The following is a 15,272-nucleotide window of genomic DNA, read 5'->3' as shown; positions in this document are numbered from 1 at the left end:
AAGGGTCTACCACAGCGTGATTTATCAGGCTTAGATTTCAGTTGCTATTCTATGCTATCCACGATTAAGGGTATTCCCACTACCCTTGGGATTCGACTCAGTGAACTCATCCCACTCTCTCGCCTTCATAGTTTCCATGTCCGCCTTGTCCAGATTGTCTTCATCAGGCTCTGCAGGCCTGCCCGATTGCTCTCCCCCACCTTCAATTATACCTCCTCTTCTCTTTTCCTCGGCCAGGTATTCATCTATGGTCATCGTGGGTAGGCTATGGTCCGGTCTAAAGACGCCGTCTCGTAACGTCTGCCGACTGTCCAGTAGGGTGAAAGGTTTGAGAGGTTTCCCATCTTTGCTGAGTATGGGCCCTGCCTTCCCTTTGTTCGTGAGTAGCGAAAGCGATGGATCTAGGCGGTCAGAATAGTCGTCTCCACGTCGACCGTTGCGTTCTCGATAGTCAGCAGCTCGATCTTCAGGTCCAGGAGGTGGAGTAGTAGGCATGAGTGCAAGGATCTTGAGCTCTTGCCCGATAACGTCGAGTGAGTGGAAGGTGTGGTGGACGCATAGTTGAATCTCGGCAAGGACGATCTCCCTGAGTGCAGCATCGTCTCCTTGAAGCTCCATCGGGACCTTGCTGAGGAACTGTTATGTGCATTAGGACAGAAGACTTTGGGCAGGATTTGAAAGGCGCGGACTTCAAGCTTGAGCTTTAATTCATTCTCTTGCTTGTACCTTGCTATTTTTGTATCTCTGCGCGCTGCAGGGTCTGTTGTCGATATCAGAGAGAAATCGTCTCTACCCTCGAGGTATCTTTCGTAAAGCTTCCTATCCCTAGCATTGAGCATGCTGTAGGTGTCCAAGAGGCAGAGATAGCGTTCGTATATTTCCTGTGCTCGCTGCAGGATCATCCGCCTGTCTGAAGTATTGTCTTTGAGTATCAAGTCTGCCAAGTAGTAGTCGACGAGGAGGTACCTGGGGACTGTCAGCCATGCTGGTCAAGCCCAGCTTGGACGTGGCAGCTACTGTAGGTCCCCAGATGAGATGTCATCTTCAGTCTCATTCGGACTGAATAGCGATATGCTATCTGTAATCTTCCTACATTCCTCGAGACTTGTGATAGCTGCTTGCAGATTTTCATGGTAGACGGAGCTCGTGGGGTCTGGGGAGGATTCCAGCTCTTTTCGCTGGTTTTTGGCGGAAGTGAATAAAGTGCGGATGTTTGTCTCTGTATCCATTTTGTTCGGTATAAGCGGGACGTTTGGGGTTACCTTAGGTGGAGAAGCTTGTTTAATGTTTACATTGAAGGAGAGAGACTGGGCGCTTCCATCAAAGGGCCGAGCCGCTAGGAGCACCTTCTTTGCAACTCAACTGCTTCATTCTACAAATAACAGTGATGGTCACATAGCTTCACTCTCCAAAAACATGGAACGATCTGCTGTCTTGTTCATAACAACGTGATTCGCTTTTTCACTTCCCTTCCCTCTTCATATTCGTAGTCTCCATAGCGTGACCTCCTGGACTCCCTTTCCAAAATTCTCCGTGCTCTTGCACGTTGTCAAAAGCACCACTCTGACTACAGTCACCCTCGCTGGTTCGTTTGGTTTGACATACTCTCTTTGCACGAACTCAATTCGCTGCCGTGAACCAATGACTGTCACTCCCGCAGGTGTTCGGGTACCTGCTCATCATCACATGCGTTGTTAACACTACTGTAATTGAAATTCCTCTCGCCTACGGGGTCTCTAGGATATCGTTTCGCTTTAGCAACCTTCCGCAACCATGACGACAACTTCTGCTTCCTCAATGGCCAAGTTTACTCTCGAAGACCTCAAAGGTCATGGGCCAGCACAGAAGTTGCCGGCCATCCAGCATACCACAGAAGGCTCATCTACAACTTCCCGGAAAAGAAAAGCCGCTCAGCGATCGATCTTTCAAGGCTACAAGGGAGCAACTATGCCGAATGACCCTAAGTCAAAGACCGATGTGTTAGGAGTGATGAACGAATCAGAACAGGAGCCCAGTCCCAGCGCCTCGGATTCGGAAGACGAGCAGAATGCGACCCCAAGGACGCTCACAATATCGGAGAGACGCAAGGCTCAGAATAGTAAATTCTCGGCATGGTAAGCTGTCTCCAGGGAAGAGATGTCTACTAATGTTGATGCTCATCATCAATCAGGTTATCAAAGCGCGCCGCCAAGATCACGAATGAGGAGGTGCAAGCAGTGGTCGAAAATGCTAACGAGGAGAACCTTTCGATCCGTAGCCTAATGGCAAAACAAGAGTCTAACGTAATTATCACTGATCCGAGGGAGTATCAATTAGAGCTATTTGAGAAAGCAAAGGGGCAGAACATTATAGCTGTACTTGACACTGGTCAGTACGGTGTATAACCATTTGATATCTCTCCAGCTAATACGGTCACAGGCTCCGGCAAGACTCTTATAGCTGTCCTCCTCTTGAAGCACATGATCGACAAGGAGCTCGAGGATCGAGCAATGGGCAAGAAGCGACGCATTTCGTTCTTTCTTGTAAGCTTCTCTCCATGGTGGCTGATTCCTCGGATAACAATCCCCCCCAGGTGGATTGTGTGACACTTGTTTTCCAGCAATTCGCAGTGCTCGAATGCAACCTAGATCAAAAGATTGAACGTTTTTGTGGAGAAATGGGCTGCGACCTCTGGGTGAAAGAAACCTGGGCGAAACACTTTGCCGAGAACGAGGTCATTGTGTGCACGGCAGAGATACTCAACCAATGCCTGATGCACGCCTTTATATCGATCGATGATATCAATCTTCTTATCTTTGACGAAGCACACCACACTAAGAAAAATCATGCCTACGCTAGGTCGGTCTCTTCCAAACTCCTAGGCCTTGGTTTCAAGTCTAATATCTGACAGAATTATCAAAGACTACTATGTTACCCAAGATGACCCAGCGAAGCGGCCAAAAGTATTCGGTATGACTGCATCTCCGGTTGACGCGAGAGAAGACGTGGTCAAGGCTGCGAAGTAAGCGAATTGCCCATTATGTTTCCTCCATATGTATGTCTTAACGGTGCTCAGAGAACTCGAAGCAATGTTACACAGCCAAATAGCGACGACCTCCGATCTTTCTCTTCTGCGAATGTCAATAAGTCGTCCCAACGAAAGCCTCGCAGTGTACGAGCGATTGGGCTACGCCTACGACACACCACTTTCATCGTCGCTGAAGGCGAAATTCGGTGACTTCGAAGCCTTGGCCAAATTCTTCAGGAATGCCCGGGAAGCTACCTCGCAGCTTGGCGAATGGTGCGCGGACCTTCTATGGCGTTTCGTTCTGGATGAGGAACAAGCGCTTAAAGTTGAGCGGAAGATAGAACGGAAATTCAATCGAGACGCAAGAAATCGTCCCGTGGCAATGCTAGATTCTGAGCTGGCCCGGTTGAAAGAGGCCAAGGAGATGGTCAAGAATTGGACGTTCGCTGATCCCGACGTCTCAGGCAGCAGCCTGAGTTCAAAAGTCTTGCTCTTGTACCAGTACTTGAGCTTGATCTTCGAGAAGCCGTCCGACGCCAAATGCATAATTTTTGTCAAGCATCGATATACTGCAAGGCTTCTTGCACAGCTTTTCAGCCGCATCGGAACAGCCAACCTCCGCTTGGACTTATTGATTGGCAGTCGGTCTGGCGATGTCGGCGACATCAGCTTTAGTTTCAGGCAGCAAGTTCTGACTCTGATGAAGTTCAGAAAAGGACAGATCAATTGCCTTGTACGATGGCCCGCTTCTCTTGAGAGCTGTGTTGCTGATGAAAGCAGGTTGCGACGTCCATAGCAGAGGAAGGACTTGACATTCCAGATTGCAACCTGGTTATCAGGTTAGCAATGTCAATTGACGAAGTCGGAAAATTTAAGCTAAAGCGGCCTCAAAATAGGTTCGATCTTTATGACACCCTGATACAATACATTCAGAGCCGAGGACGAGCCCGTCATGCGAATTCGAGGGTATGAATCTGCTTCCTTGTTTGAAGTGTAACCGTACTAATCAGTAACATTATCCAGTACATACACATGGTAGAGGAAGACAACAGACTGCATCTTCAAGCGGTAGATGATGTTCGCAAAGGCGAAGTATTTTGACCGCGTGATTGAACCAAGAGCAATGGCTAATACTAAACAGGCGGTGATGCGAAATTTTTGCGAAGCGCTTCCAGCAGACCGCTTGTTACAGGGCAATGACTACAAGCTAGAGGGAGCACTGGTGAAAGAGAAGTCCTACAGGAAGTACGTCGACCCTGAAACAGGAGCCACTTTGACCTATGCGTCTAGCCTGGTCGTCCTCGCCCACTTTGTGGGATGCCTCGTGAGTGCTCGAGATCCTATTACGCGGCTATATCTAACACACATAATGTACAGCCGCACCGTGACGAGGACTACACCCATAAGGCTACATATTGCATGTCTGTTGAAAACAAAAATTTCGTGTGTGAAGTGATACTGCCCGAAAGCTCGCCTATCCACAGTTCTACGGGCAGACCTTCGTCGAGGAAAGCCATTGCAAGAAGATCGGCCGCCTTCGAAGCATGTCTCCTCCTTCGACAAAGCAATCATTTGGACAAGAATTTGATACCAACGTATCATAAGAGTTTGCCGCACATGAGGAATGCTCATCTCGCCCTGAACATGAAAAAGGCTCACTCTTACAACATGAAGATGAAGCCAGGGCTATGGGAGAGGACCCGGGGCTCTCTCCCAAGCGAGGTTTTCCTAACAGTTCTCTCTCTGAAAAACCCAGAGAATCTTGGAAGACCTTGCCAGCCTCTTGCCCTACTGACGAGGACACGACTGCCAAATATTCCGCCATTTCCTCTCCACCTTCAGGTTGGGAAGGTATCACAGCTTCTATGCACGTCCATCTCGACGAGCTTGCATGTTAGCAGTACGGTATTGACGGAATTGAACGAATTCACTCTTCGTATCTATTACGACATCTTCAACAAGAAGTTCGAGGCAAATGAGCCTCAGATGTCGTATTGGCTAGCTCCGATAGTCGACTCTTGGAGAACCTCTCGTGAATGTGATCCGCCGAATAGTTTGATCGATTGGGCTGTGCTTGCGCGTGTTTCCCAGTGTTCAGACACGCCCTGGACCGTCGACACGCCGCACGTTGAAATCATTGACCGCTATCTGATAGACAGGTGGACCGGGGGAAACCGCTTCTATTCTCTCGAGATCAAGCCAGATCTGAAGCCCTGCGATCCCGTGCCCGAAGGTACTGCTAAGGCTAAAGACATGGACTCGATAATTAACTATACCACGACTCATCTCTATAAGAATTCCAAGCAGAAAATGAAATGGGAGGATGATCAGCCCGTCATCCTCGCCCACAAGATCCTTCATCGACTGAACCTGCTCGACGAAATTACGGAAAAAGAGAAGGGTGTGAATACGACTGCCTACCTTTGTCCGCAACCTCTCAAGTTTTCCGCCGTAAGTTGATGGCTTCCTCCGCTTGATACCAAGATGCTAATGTAATTTCAGTTGCCTACCACCGTTGTTGCAATGGCTTATTTGTTTCCGCCATGTATCAGTCGTATCGAGTCGTACCTAATAGCAGTGGAAGTATGCGACCTCTTAGGCTTGGCTATTCAGCCAGCGCTAGCTCTTGAGGCTCTGACCAAAGATTCCGACAATACCGACGAACACAGGAGCGAACAGATCCATTTGCAGAGGGGCATGGGTAAGAACTACGAAAGACTTGAATTCATCGGAGATTGCTTCTTGAAGATGGCGACTTCGATCTCAGTGTTCTGCAAGAGCCCAGAAGAAAATGAGTACGATTATCATGTGAAACGCATGCTTATGATCTGCAACAAGAACCTGTTCAACACGGCGACGTTTCTCAAACTCCAAGAATTCATTCGCAGCACGAGTTTCTCAAGGTGAGCAAGTCGTACCTTCTCTCAGTTTTGCGTACTAAGACGCCCAGGCGCACATGGTATCCCCAGGGCATCAAACTCCTGGAAGGTAAGGGTTCCAAAAAAAGTGGCGAAGTAACATCACAACATTCTCTTGGGGACAAGACGATCGCGGATGTTTGCGAAGCCTTGATTGGTGCAGCTCTACTCTCGCACGATAGTATGGATATGGCGGTCAAAGCCGTGACGGCCTTCGTCTCCAATCCCAATCACGACGTTACTCAATGGGATGATTATTATCGTCTTTACTCTTTGCCACGTTACCAGACAGCTCACCCTACGGCATCGCAACTCAATCTAGCAATGCAAGTGGAGCGAGTGCATCAATACCGCTTCAAATATCCGAGACTGCTACGATCGGCTTTCATACACCCTTCGTATCCTTTCGCAGAAGAGAGGATCCCCTGCTATCAACGACTCGAATTCCTGGGTGATGCGCTACTTGATATGGCATCCATAAGCTTCCTTTTTCATCGCTATCCTGACAGAGACCCGCAGTGGCTGACCGAGCACAAGGTTGGCTATCCCAAATCGCCTGCATGTTGCAAGTTTCACTGACAACCCTCAGATGGCCATGGTATCCAACAAATTTCTTGCCGCTGTCTCCGTCAAACTAGGCTTTCATAAGCATCTTCGTTCAAATGGCGCAGTTATCGAGAGCCAGAATCGTGAATACGTGCAAGATCTTGAGGAGGTGGAGAAAGACGCCAATGGGGCGCGGGACTATTGGACTTTGACAAAAACAGCTCCAAAGGTATCCAAACTCGCCTTGTTGGCCCGCGTTCGGTCGCTAATCTTAGTCTTTAGGCTCTCTCTGATATCGTGGAGTCTTACATCGGCGCCCTCTTTGTTGATTCGGAGTTCAACTACGGAGAAGTTGAACGCTTCTTCAACGGGCACATCAAATGGTTTTTTGAAGACATGAAAGTCTACGATACCTACGCTAACAATCATCCTACGGTCAGCCTTGTCCCTCTCTTCTCATCAATGTGTCAATCTCTGGCCCGATTCCCTTGCTGACCTCCATCGTTCAGACATACCTCCATAACCTCCTCTCTCTCTCCTTCGGCTGCACCAACTACCGTATCATGGCCAGCGAGGTCCCAGCCATCATCCCGGGTGGTCTTCCAACTGCCATAGCAGCCATCATGATCCACGACGAGGTTGTGGCAGAAGGTACCGCTAGCTCTGGAAAGAACGCGAAGGTCAAAGCTAGTAGTCAGGCCCTCAAACTGCTGCAGAATTTGGCACCATTTGAGTATCGGCACTCTTACGGATGTAATTGCGAGGGTAAGGAGCAAGATTGGGTCGGCAAGGCCGGTGACGGCGTGGGTATGGCGGGGCAACTGAAGAGGAGCAATTGGGATGAGAAGGAGGACGATTCGCTGCGAGCTAAGATTGCTAAAGGTGTGGAGATTGCTAAAGGAAAGGAGGTGCGTTGAGAGTGAGGACTTTACAGGCTGAGAAGTACTGGATTTCGAAAGGACAAGCAGGGCATTGGATGCTTTACAAGCGACATATATGACTATATGACCAGAGACGAATTCAGATAAGACCGTTTCCTGCACGCGCAGTAGGAGTTGAACGCATGCATCTCGCATACAATCATGAGGAATACTTGATACACGGTACTGCAGATATTGCAGTCGCGGTGAGTTAACTTGCAAGATAGCAAAGGACTCATTTTATGGTAAATTGCCTCAGATGGTAATTGAATTTTATTGTGTTATGTATTACTTCGTGGTCTCGTTCGCTCTCTAATGCTTTGTCTTCGCATATCTACATTCTCATATCGCTTGCTAATGTACTATCGCAGTTCTAATACGTACTGACGAGACACATGGAAGAAATTTTGGTAGCCAATCGCCTGCTTTTTATGCCAACTTCTCAATAAAGGTATCGTCGTCCCCTTTGCCGCACAAACATGGAGTCATTACTTCCTCATGGAGCCATGACCAACGCAAGCAATGCCATTCGGCAGTAGAGTCCGTATCGCATCTGAATCCCGAGTTAGCATCCCTGACCATCGAAGTTCAGACAGCCCGGTGGGTAGTAGCATAACATACCTGTCTAAAATACGCCGCCCTCTGGTCGAAATCGACCTCCTCGCCCACTTCCTCGTTCCTCGGCAACGGATGCATGATCACCATGTGCGGCTTTGCGTGCTTCAACACGTTGTTATCAATGACCAAGCCTCCTTTTAGTCTCTCGTATTCGCCAAGATCCTCGAATCGCTCTTTCTGCAAGCGCGTACAGTAGATGACGTCCGATCTCGTAATTATTTCGCGAGTCAATGCGGAGCCTTGATGCACTAGCTTGCCGGCACCGATGAGGGATTGCCGAACGTCGGCAGGAAGGGCGAGGGAGGGAGGAGAGATGAGTTGAATGTGCACATCGTAGTGTTGGAGGAGTTTGACAAGGGAGTGGACTGTGCGACCGTAGCGGAGGTCGCCAACGAAGGTTACGTAAAGGCTATTCACCGTTCCCAACTCTTCTCGTATTGTGAAAAGATCCAAGAAGGCTTGAGTGGGGTGTTCCAGGCTACCGTTGCCTCCGTTTATGATGGGAACAGTGCTGAATTTGGCGGCAATAGCAGCGCTCGCTTCATCAGGATGCCGCAGTACGATGGCATCACCGTAGCAGCCTAGAGTACGGATGGTGTCTTGGAGCGTTTCACCTTTCCGCGTTGAAGAATGGGACGTAGCGATTGCGACTGTACGGCCGCCGAGGCGTTGCATTGCTGCGTCAAAAGAGGCGGACGTGCGAGTAGAGGGTTCGTAGAAGAGGGTGCAGAGAAGGCGACCTTTGAGGATGTCGAGGATGCCTTGGCGCACGACACCGAGGTACATCTCCTGGGCGACTGTAAAGAGGAGGTGCAAGTCTTGGCGGTTGAATTGGTCCACGGAGAGGATGTGGCGTTGTTTAAAGGGCGAGCGGGAGAGCAGGTCTTGGACATTGTGGGTAATCGGAGGCAACGACATGGGTAGAGAGGAGGAGCTGAAGTCTGAAGCCATCGTCGATGGACTGGGAGATTGCATTTGGGCATCTTTAGGAGACTGTGTGGTGCTCATTCCATCCTGCTGGCGTAGCCGGCTGATAGGACGTGCCGGCAAGGCGGTTCCTGAAAGCACGGATGGTCTTCGATCATGCACAGATTCTCGACGGTCGTGTGAGCTGATTGGACGAAGGGCTGGGGAATGCATTGGCTTCACCACGGGTGATTGGTTAGACAGAGAATGCCCAGACATGTCTCTCCCAAAGCTCGCATCTTGCATTACTTCCCCATCAAGGCAGGTAGTCGTGTCTTGGAAGATGACTCGTTGAACGGAACCTCGCATGGCCTTTCCAACGAATGGCGACCATACAGCAGAAGCTTGTAGCACATATGGTCGGTCGACCTCAATCTCGATTGATGTTCCAGGCTGATCATGGAGCTCAAATATCTTCTTGGGGTTTCCATGCAACCTAGCAATCACATCATCCATTGTCAGTCGACCTTCGGAGACGGCGGTGAGCAATAGCGGGAGAGTGTCAGCAGTTCCCACTGCGGGCGTAGCTGCTTCATTGGCCGCAATCGCAATCCGGTAAGGAAGACTTCCAATTGAAAAGCAGTCTATTGTTCCCATGTGATACCATAACGCTTTTTGGTCGGCGGCAGTAGGCAGGGTGGAGCATTCTGGAACGTCTTCCTGCGAAAGGAACAAGGAATAAACTGAGACGTCGCATGTCACTTTCAGTCCTCTCGATTTGCTCAAGGCAATGAGCTGGATATCTTCCTCCGTGGTGACGCAAGTGACGTGTAATTTCCGATTGTGCAAGCTTGCCAGTAGGAGCGCCGAATACAAGTCAGTAGTTTTAGCATCAGTGACAATAGTCTTATCGTTCGGCCAGGTAGCAAAATGAGAAGCCACTGCTGCGACTTTGCTGATGCTACTCGACAGATGGTCGAAGGTGATGAAGAGGGAGCCAATATCGTCAACGACTTGACTTATCTGCTCGGAATTTGATGACGTCGCTGCGACAGAGAAGTTGTAGTCACAGAAAGCACCATGTCGGCTTCCTTGTTGTGCTAGCTTCAATGAGCGGGCGTCTGTCACTGAGCTCTCAAGTCCCAAGGGCATGACTCGGATCATACTAAATCCTGCTGCAGCGGAGGCTTTAGTGACTGTGGAAAAATCCCGGTTACCACTGATAGCCACACCGGGGACAAAAGCTGACACGTTGATCAGGCCTGGCAAAACCATCGTTCGGTGACCGGTCTGATAATCAATGCTTCGAATCTCAAAGTCGTATTGCCTAGCGATTGCTTCGATGAGAATTTTAGCATTTTTGACGTTTGTAACCAATGGTATCTGATAGTCCACTGCCAATCTTCTGCTTCTATAACCGCGACTCATGTAATTGGCAGGTCGACGGAAATTGTTGCTGGATGGTAAGTTGATGTACAGATCGATGAGATTGTTCGCAAGATGCTGCGGTATTGAATACTCTGAATTTTGTTGTTCAGACTCACTGGAGAGTATTTCAAGAACTTTTACCGGTAGGCCGTGTTCTTGAAGGTAGTCCGCAGTTCCAGTAGTCGCGAAAAGGTTGTAACCTAGCTTGTGCAATTTTATAATGGATGGTAGCAATTCCATCTTCTCTTTCAAGGCCCCAAGCGACAGTAGTATGTTATTCTTCGGAAGTTTGAAGCCAGTCGAGATGAGAGCTTTGATGTACGCTTCATACTTGTCTCGGCCGAAGCAGGCCACCTCCCCCGTGGATGCCATCTCCACTCCCAGAACAGGGTCTGCTCCGGAGAGCCTGGAGAATGAAAATTGAGGTACCTTGACGCCAACATAGTCTTGGGGTATTTCGGTAGGTGGGTACGCCACAAGAGGAACTCCCATGATAGCCTTAGTAGCCATTTCGATCAGGTCTACACCCATGACTTTAGACACGAAAGGGAAGGATCTTGAAGCTCGAACATTGCACTCAATGACCTTGATCTCGTTGTCTTTGGCAATGAATTGTATATTGAAGGGTCCAGTCACATTCAGCGCATCGCCGATCTTTCTTGTCGCATCTACTATCCGTCTGACAGTCTCTGGATCAAGATCTTGGGGAGGCAGTATTAGGGTAGCGTCTCCAGAGTGGACACCAGCATTTTCAACGTGCTCAGAAATGAAATGACCGACCATAATACCATCCCGCGCGACTGCGTCCATCTCTATCTCTTTCGCATTCTCGATGTACTTGGTAATCACGACCGGATGCTCTTTGGACACTTCAGCTGCTTGATCCAGATAGCTTGCGAGGTCGTGCTGCGAGTAAACTGTGTTCATTGCTGCCCCGGAGAGGACGTATGACGGCCTTACTAGCACAGGGTAATTGACTTTGTTGCAGAATTCCCTTGCTTCTTCGATGCTCGTTAGCTCCTTCCACGCTGGTTGATCCACGTATATTCGATCCAGCATACGAGAGAACTTGTATCGATTTTCGGCCATGTCAATCATATCGGGTGATGTACCAAGAACTTTGACATTTCGGCGATACATATCTAAAGCGATGTTGTTTGGTGTCTGGCCTCCCAATGAGATGATGACCCCACTGGAGGATTCCAATTGGTAGATATCAAGGACAGTCTCAAGGTTGATGGTCTCAAAGTAGAGCTTGTCTGCCTCGTCATAGTCTGTGCTGACCGTCTCCGGGTTGTAGTTCACCATCACAGTCTTGAAGCCTTGATCTCTAAGAGTGCGAATGCCTCTTACAGAACACCAGTCGAACTCTACTGACGAACCAATGCGGTAGACTCCTGATCCGAGTACCATTACACCATGGTCTTCAAAGCTCACATCGTGCTCCGAGCCGTTATAAGTCAGGTATAGGTAGTTCGTGAAGGCAGGAAACTCGGCTGCTACAGTATCGATCTGTTTCACGAATGGTGTGATTCCAGCATCGACTCGAAATTGACGCACCGCTCCCTCGGTGGAGCTCCAGAATTTTGCGAGCTGTCGATCTGAAAAGCCTAGTTGCTTGGCTTGACGGACCAGGTTTTGCGTCACTGTTTGAGGTTTCAACGTGCTCATGAGCTTCCCAAAGTCGCTCAGTTTCTTCAGCTTTCTCAAGAACCACTTGTCAATTCGAGTCATCTCCCAGATCTTGTCAACAGTGTAGCCAGAATGCATGGCATTGGCGATGGCAAAAAGGCGTTGATCCGACGGTGTTTGTAGCTCGTTGTCAATCGACATTAATGCGCTCGTGTCGTTGAATCCAAGATTATGGAAATCAATAGATCTGATAGCCTTCTGGATAGCTTCTTCAAATGTCCTGCCAATACTCATGACTTCTCCAACACTCTTCATCGAGGAGCCCAGCTCTGTAGAGACTCGAGTAAACTTATTCAGATCCCATCTCGGTATCTTGACAACGACATAGTCCAAGGATGGTTCAAAGCATGCACAGGTGACCTTCGTGACACTATTTGAGATCTCATTCAAGGGTATACCTAAACCAAGCTTAGCAGCGATGAATGCCAAAGGGTACCCGGTTGCCTTCGAAGCTAGGGCAGACGATCTTGATAATCGAGCGTTGACTTCAATAATGCAGTATTCTCTGGAGTCCGGGTTCAAGGCATACTGTATGTTGCACTCTCCTACAACTCCCAGGTGGCGTATAACATTGACTGCTGTTGTTCGAAGCATGTTGTAGTCCTCATCAGATAGGGTCTGCGAAGGCGCCACGACAATCGAGTCTCCAGTGTGAATACCCAGTGGATCGAAGTTCTCCATGTTGCAGACCGTTATGCAATTGTCTCTCACATCACGAACAACCTCATATTCAATCTCTTTCCAACCCTTCATGCTTCGCTCTACAAGGACCTGGGGGCTTGCGGCAAATGCTTTTTCGCAGAGCTCACGCAGTTGCTGCTCGTTATCGGCAAAGCCGCTGCCTAAGCCCCCAAGAGCGTATGCTGCACGAACGATGACGGGAAAGCCGATGTCTTTTATTGCAGATACAGCTTCTTCAACAGAAGTCGCAGATGCTGATGGTGCACACTTCTCGCCAATTGATTTCATACGGCGAGCGAACAGCTTACGATCCTCGGTTGTGCGGATTGTGTCAATTGGGGTCCCCAGAACCTTCACACCAAGCTCTTCGAATTCGTCAATCATGTCTACCCCCACTTGCAATGCTGTCTGGCCGCCAAAGGTGACATAGATTGCGTCCGCCCGCTCGTGCTTAATGATTTTCCGCACCGAGTCGGCGGTCACTGGTAGGAAGTAGACTTTATCGGCGAGGCCTTTGGACGTTTGTATGGTGGCAATGTTGGGATTGATCAAGATAGTGTAAATCCCCTCCTGCTTTAGAGCCTTGATGGCTTGGCTACCGGAGTAGTCGAATTCTCCGGCCTGGCCGATGCTGAGGCCTCCGCTTCCCAGCAACAAGACCTTCTTCACAATCACTCTTGGATGCAGCTTTTCATTCTCGTCGGCCGAGCCACCCGGGAAATCGACATGGCGTAGTAGAGCTTCGACTGAGGCAACGCTTTCTTTGACAGCATTGATGAAGACATCAAAAAGGAATTCGGTATCTCGTGGTCCAGGTGTGCTCTCTGGGTGAAATTGCACGCTGAAGTAAGGGCGACTGAGATGTCTGATACCTTCATTGCTGCCGTCATTTGCATTTACGAAAAGCTCTTCCCAGTCAGAAGGTAGGCTCATTGCGTCGACTGCATAGCCGTGGTTCTGCGAGGTGATGTAGCATTTTCCAGAGGCCTTGTGAGTGCAAGGAATGTTGTGCCCGCGATTTCCAAATTTCATTTTAATCGTTTGCGCTCCTGCAGCTCGGGCAAGAAGCTGATGACCCAAGCAAATTGCAAAAATAGGAGTTCTGGCTTCTTGCATAGCAGCAGAGATATGCTGCACCGTCTTTGTAAGCACTGAGGGATCACCAGGACCATTAGAGATAAAGAGGCCGTCGTAGTCTTTGCCAGCAAGACTTGGAAAATTATAATCCCATGGAACGACCAGTACCTCCACCCCTCGGGAAACCAGGCAACGAAGCTGATTATATTTGAGTCCCACATCAACGCAGACAACTCTGATTGGTCGGCCAGACGAATGAAACAAAGCGTTCCCAGCTGGTGGAGTGTAAAGACGAGGCTCTTGGATGGAGACTAGTAATGGACATCAGCAAACGCCCAAATGGCGGATAAGCAGGAGGGAAACTCTCACCGTCAGCAACGAGGTTTTTCGTGTTCGGATTATTCCACTCAATATCTTCAAACGATGGAGCTTCGGCGTATTCGTTTTGTCCATTGTGACCATTGACCATACCGTTATTCTGATTCTTGGCTTCGATCACCATCTTGCCGAGCATGCTTCCTTCCTCTCGAATTCTCTTCGTCAGGGCTCGAGTATCCACCCCGTACATTGCAGGTATGTCCTGTTCTTTGAGCCATGTCCCTAAGGAGGATGTAGCAAGGTGATGTGAGTAGTCCTCTCCAGAATATGAGGCTACCACAAGGCCCGAAACATGGATCTGGTTGGCTTCGAAGTGAGCAGGTAGGTCGCCAAGTATCTCGTCCATTGTATTCCTGGAAGGTACGCCATAGTTGCCGACAAGTGGAAATGTGACCACCAAGATTTGTCCTTTGTACGAAGGATCCGTGATTGACTCTGGATATCCCACCATTCCTGTCTGGAAAACAAGCTCTCCAGCAACACTCTTATCTGCCCCAAAACCAACACCTAAATATGTTTTCCCATCCTTCAATTCTAACCGCACTGCTTTTCCTGAGAATTCCCCCTCATGTGGTGCTGCCAGAGCGTTGAACGTAGGCGCCGTGCTGACATTATTGAGGGCTCGGGTAGGTGACGTAACATCACCGGGTTCGCTATCAGGGAGGCCGACAGAGGCAGCGACTCGAGGACTGCTGGGCACATCGTGATCCATTTGCTTTGCAGGCATTAAAGGTCGAGAGCCGTTTAGTGTCTGTGGTGTAGGAAGGTGTAGGAATTGTGGATTAATACTTACGAATTTCCATGTTCTTGATGTGTTTCAACTGCCCTTACGCGTTTGACAAAAAAGCATCACGTACCCTGAAGCAGTGTTGAACATTATTGTCAATATGCAAGAACTTTTTTAAATATTGTAGCGGCGAATCTTCGGTTAACAAATATTGGCTGGGGCACCGTTAGGAGTTAAGCTTGGGCGCCTGGTAACTCCGGGTGTTAAATCTGAAACAGTCACACGGATGACCAGTGTCTTTGCACTCAGCGTACCAGAGAAGACCCTTGGTCATGTAAACTACCGACACCGCCTGCTCTTGTGGGGCAATAATC

The 15,272-nt window shown here is 49.1% G+C and overlaps 3 protein-coding genes across 3 annotated transcripts; 1 reads left to right on the top strand and 2 right to left on the bottom strand.

Moving 5' to 3' along the window:
* Positions 1–54: 54 nt before the first annotated feature.
* HO133_007112 (uncharacterized protein) lies at positions 55–1,229 on the bottom strand (the record flags this gene model as incomplete). Its single annotated transcript, XM_037298005.1, has 3 exons — positions 55–636; positions 690–966; positions 1,018–1,229. 3 exons carry the CDS (start codon positions 1,227–1,229, stop codon positions 55–57), a joined length of 1,071 nt encoding a protein of 356 aa, XP_037156640.1.
* A 544-nt stretch (positions 1,230–1,773) lies between these two features.
* HO133_007111 (uncharacterized protein) lies at positions 1,774–7,388 on the top strand (the record flags this gene model as incomplete). The annotated part of the gene is made up of 16 exons (XM_037298004.1): positions 1,774–2,114; positions 2,171–2,367; positions 2,419–2,522; positions 2,573–2,838; positions 2,891–3,001; positions 3,056–3,740; positions 3,788–3,846; positions 3,904–3,973; positions 4,031–4,099; positions 4,149–4,331; positions 4,385–5,458; positions 5,510–5,910; positions 5,958–6,462; positions 6,515–6,700; positions 6,754–6,906; positions 6,981–7,388. 16 exons carry the CDS (start codon positions 1,774–1,776, stop codon positions 7,386–7,388), a joined length of 4,812 nt encoding a protein of 1,603 aa, XP_037156639.1.
* Positions 7,389–7,887: 499 nt separating this feature from the next.
* On the bottom strand, positions 7,888–14,898 carry HO133_007110 (uncharacterized protein; the record flags this gene model as incomplete). The annotated part of the gene is made up of 3 exons (XM_037298003.1): positions 7,888–7,944; positions 8,013–14,104; positions 14,163–14,898. The coding sequence occupies 3 exons, from the start codon at positions 14,896–14,898 to the stop codon at positions 7,888–7,890; spliced, it is 6,885 nt and encodes a 2,294-aa protein (XP_037156638.1).
* Between the last annotated feature and the right edge of the window lie 374 nt (positions 14,899–15,272).

Source organism: Letharia lupina (genome assembly GCF_014066315.1).
Source record: "Letharia lupina isolate WasteWater1 chromosome Unknown contig_3, whole genome shotgun sequence".
In the NCBI taxonomy this organism is placed as follows: domain Eukaryota; kingdom Fungi; phylum Ascomycota; class Lecanoromycetes; order Lecanorales; family Parmeliaceae; genus Letharia; species Letharia lupina.
This window is presented reverse-complemented; position numbering and strand designations above follow the sequence as displayed.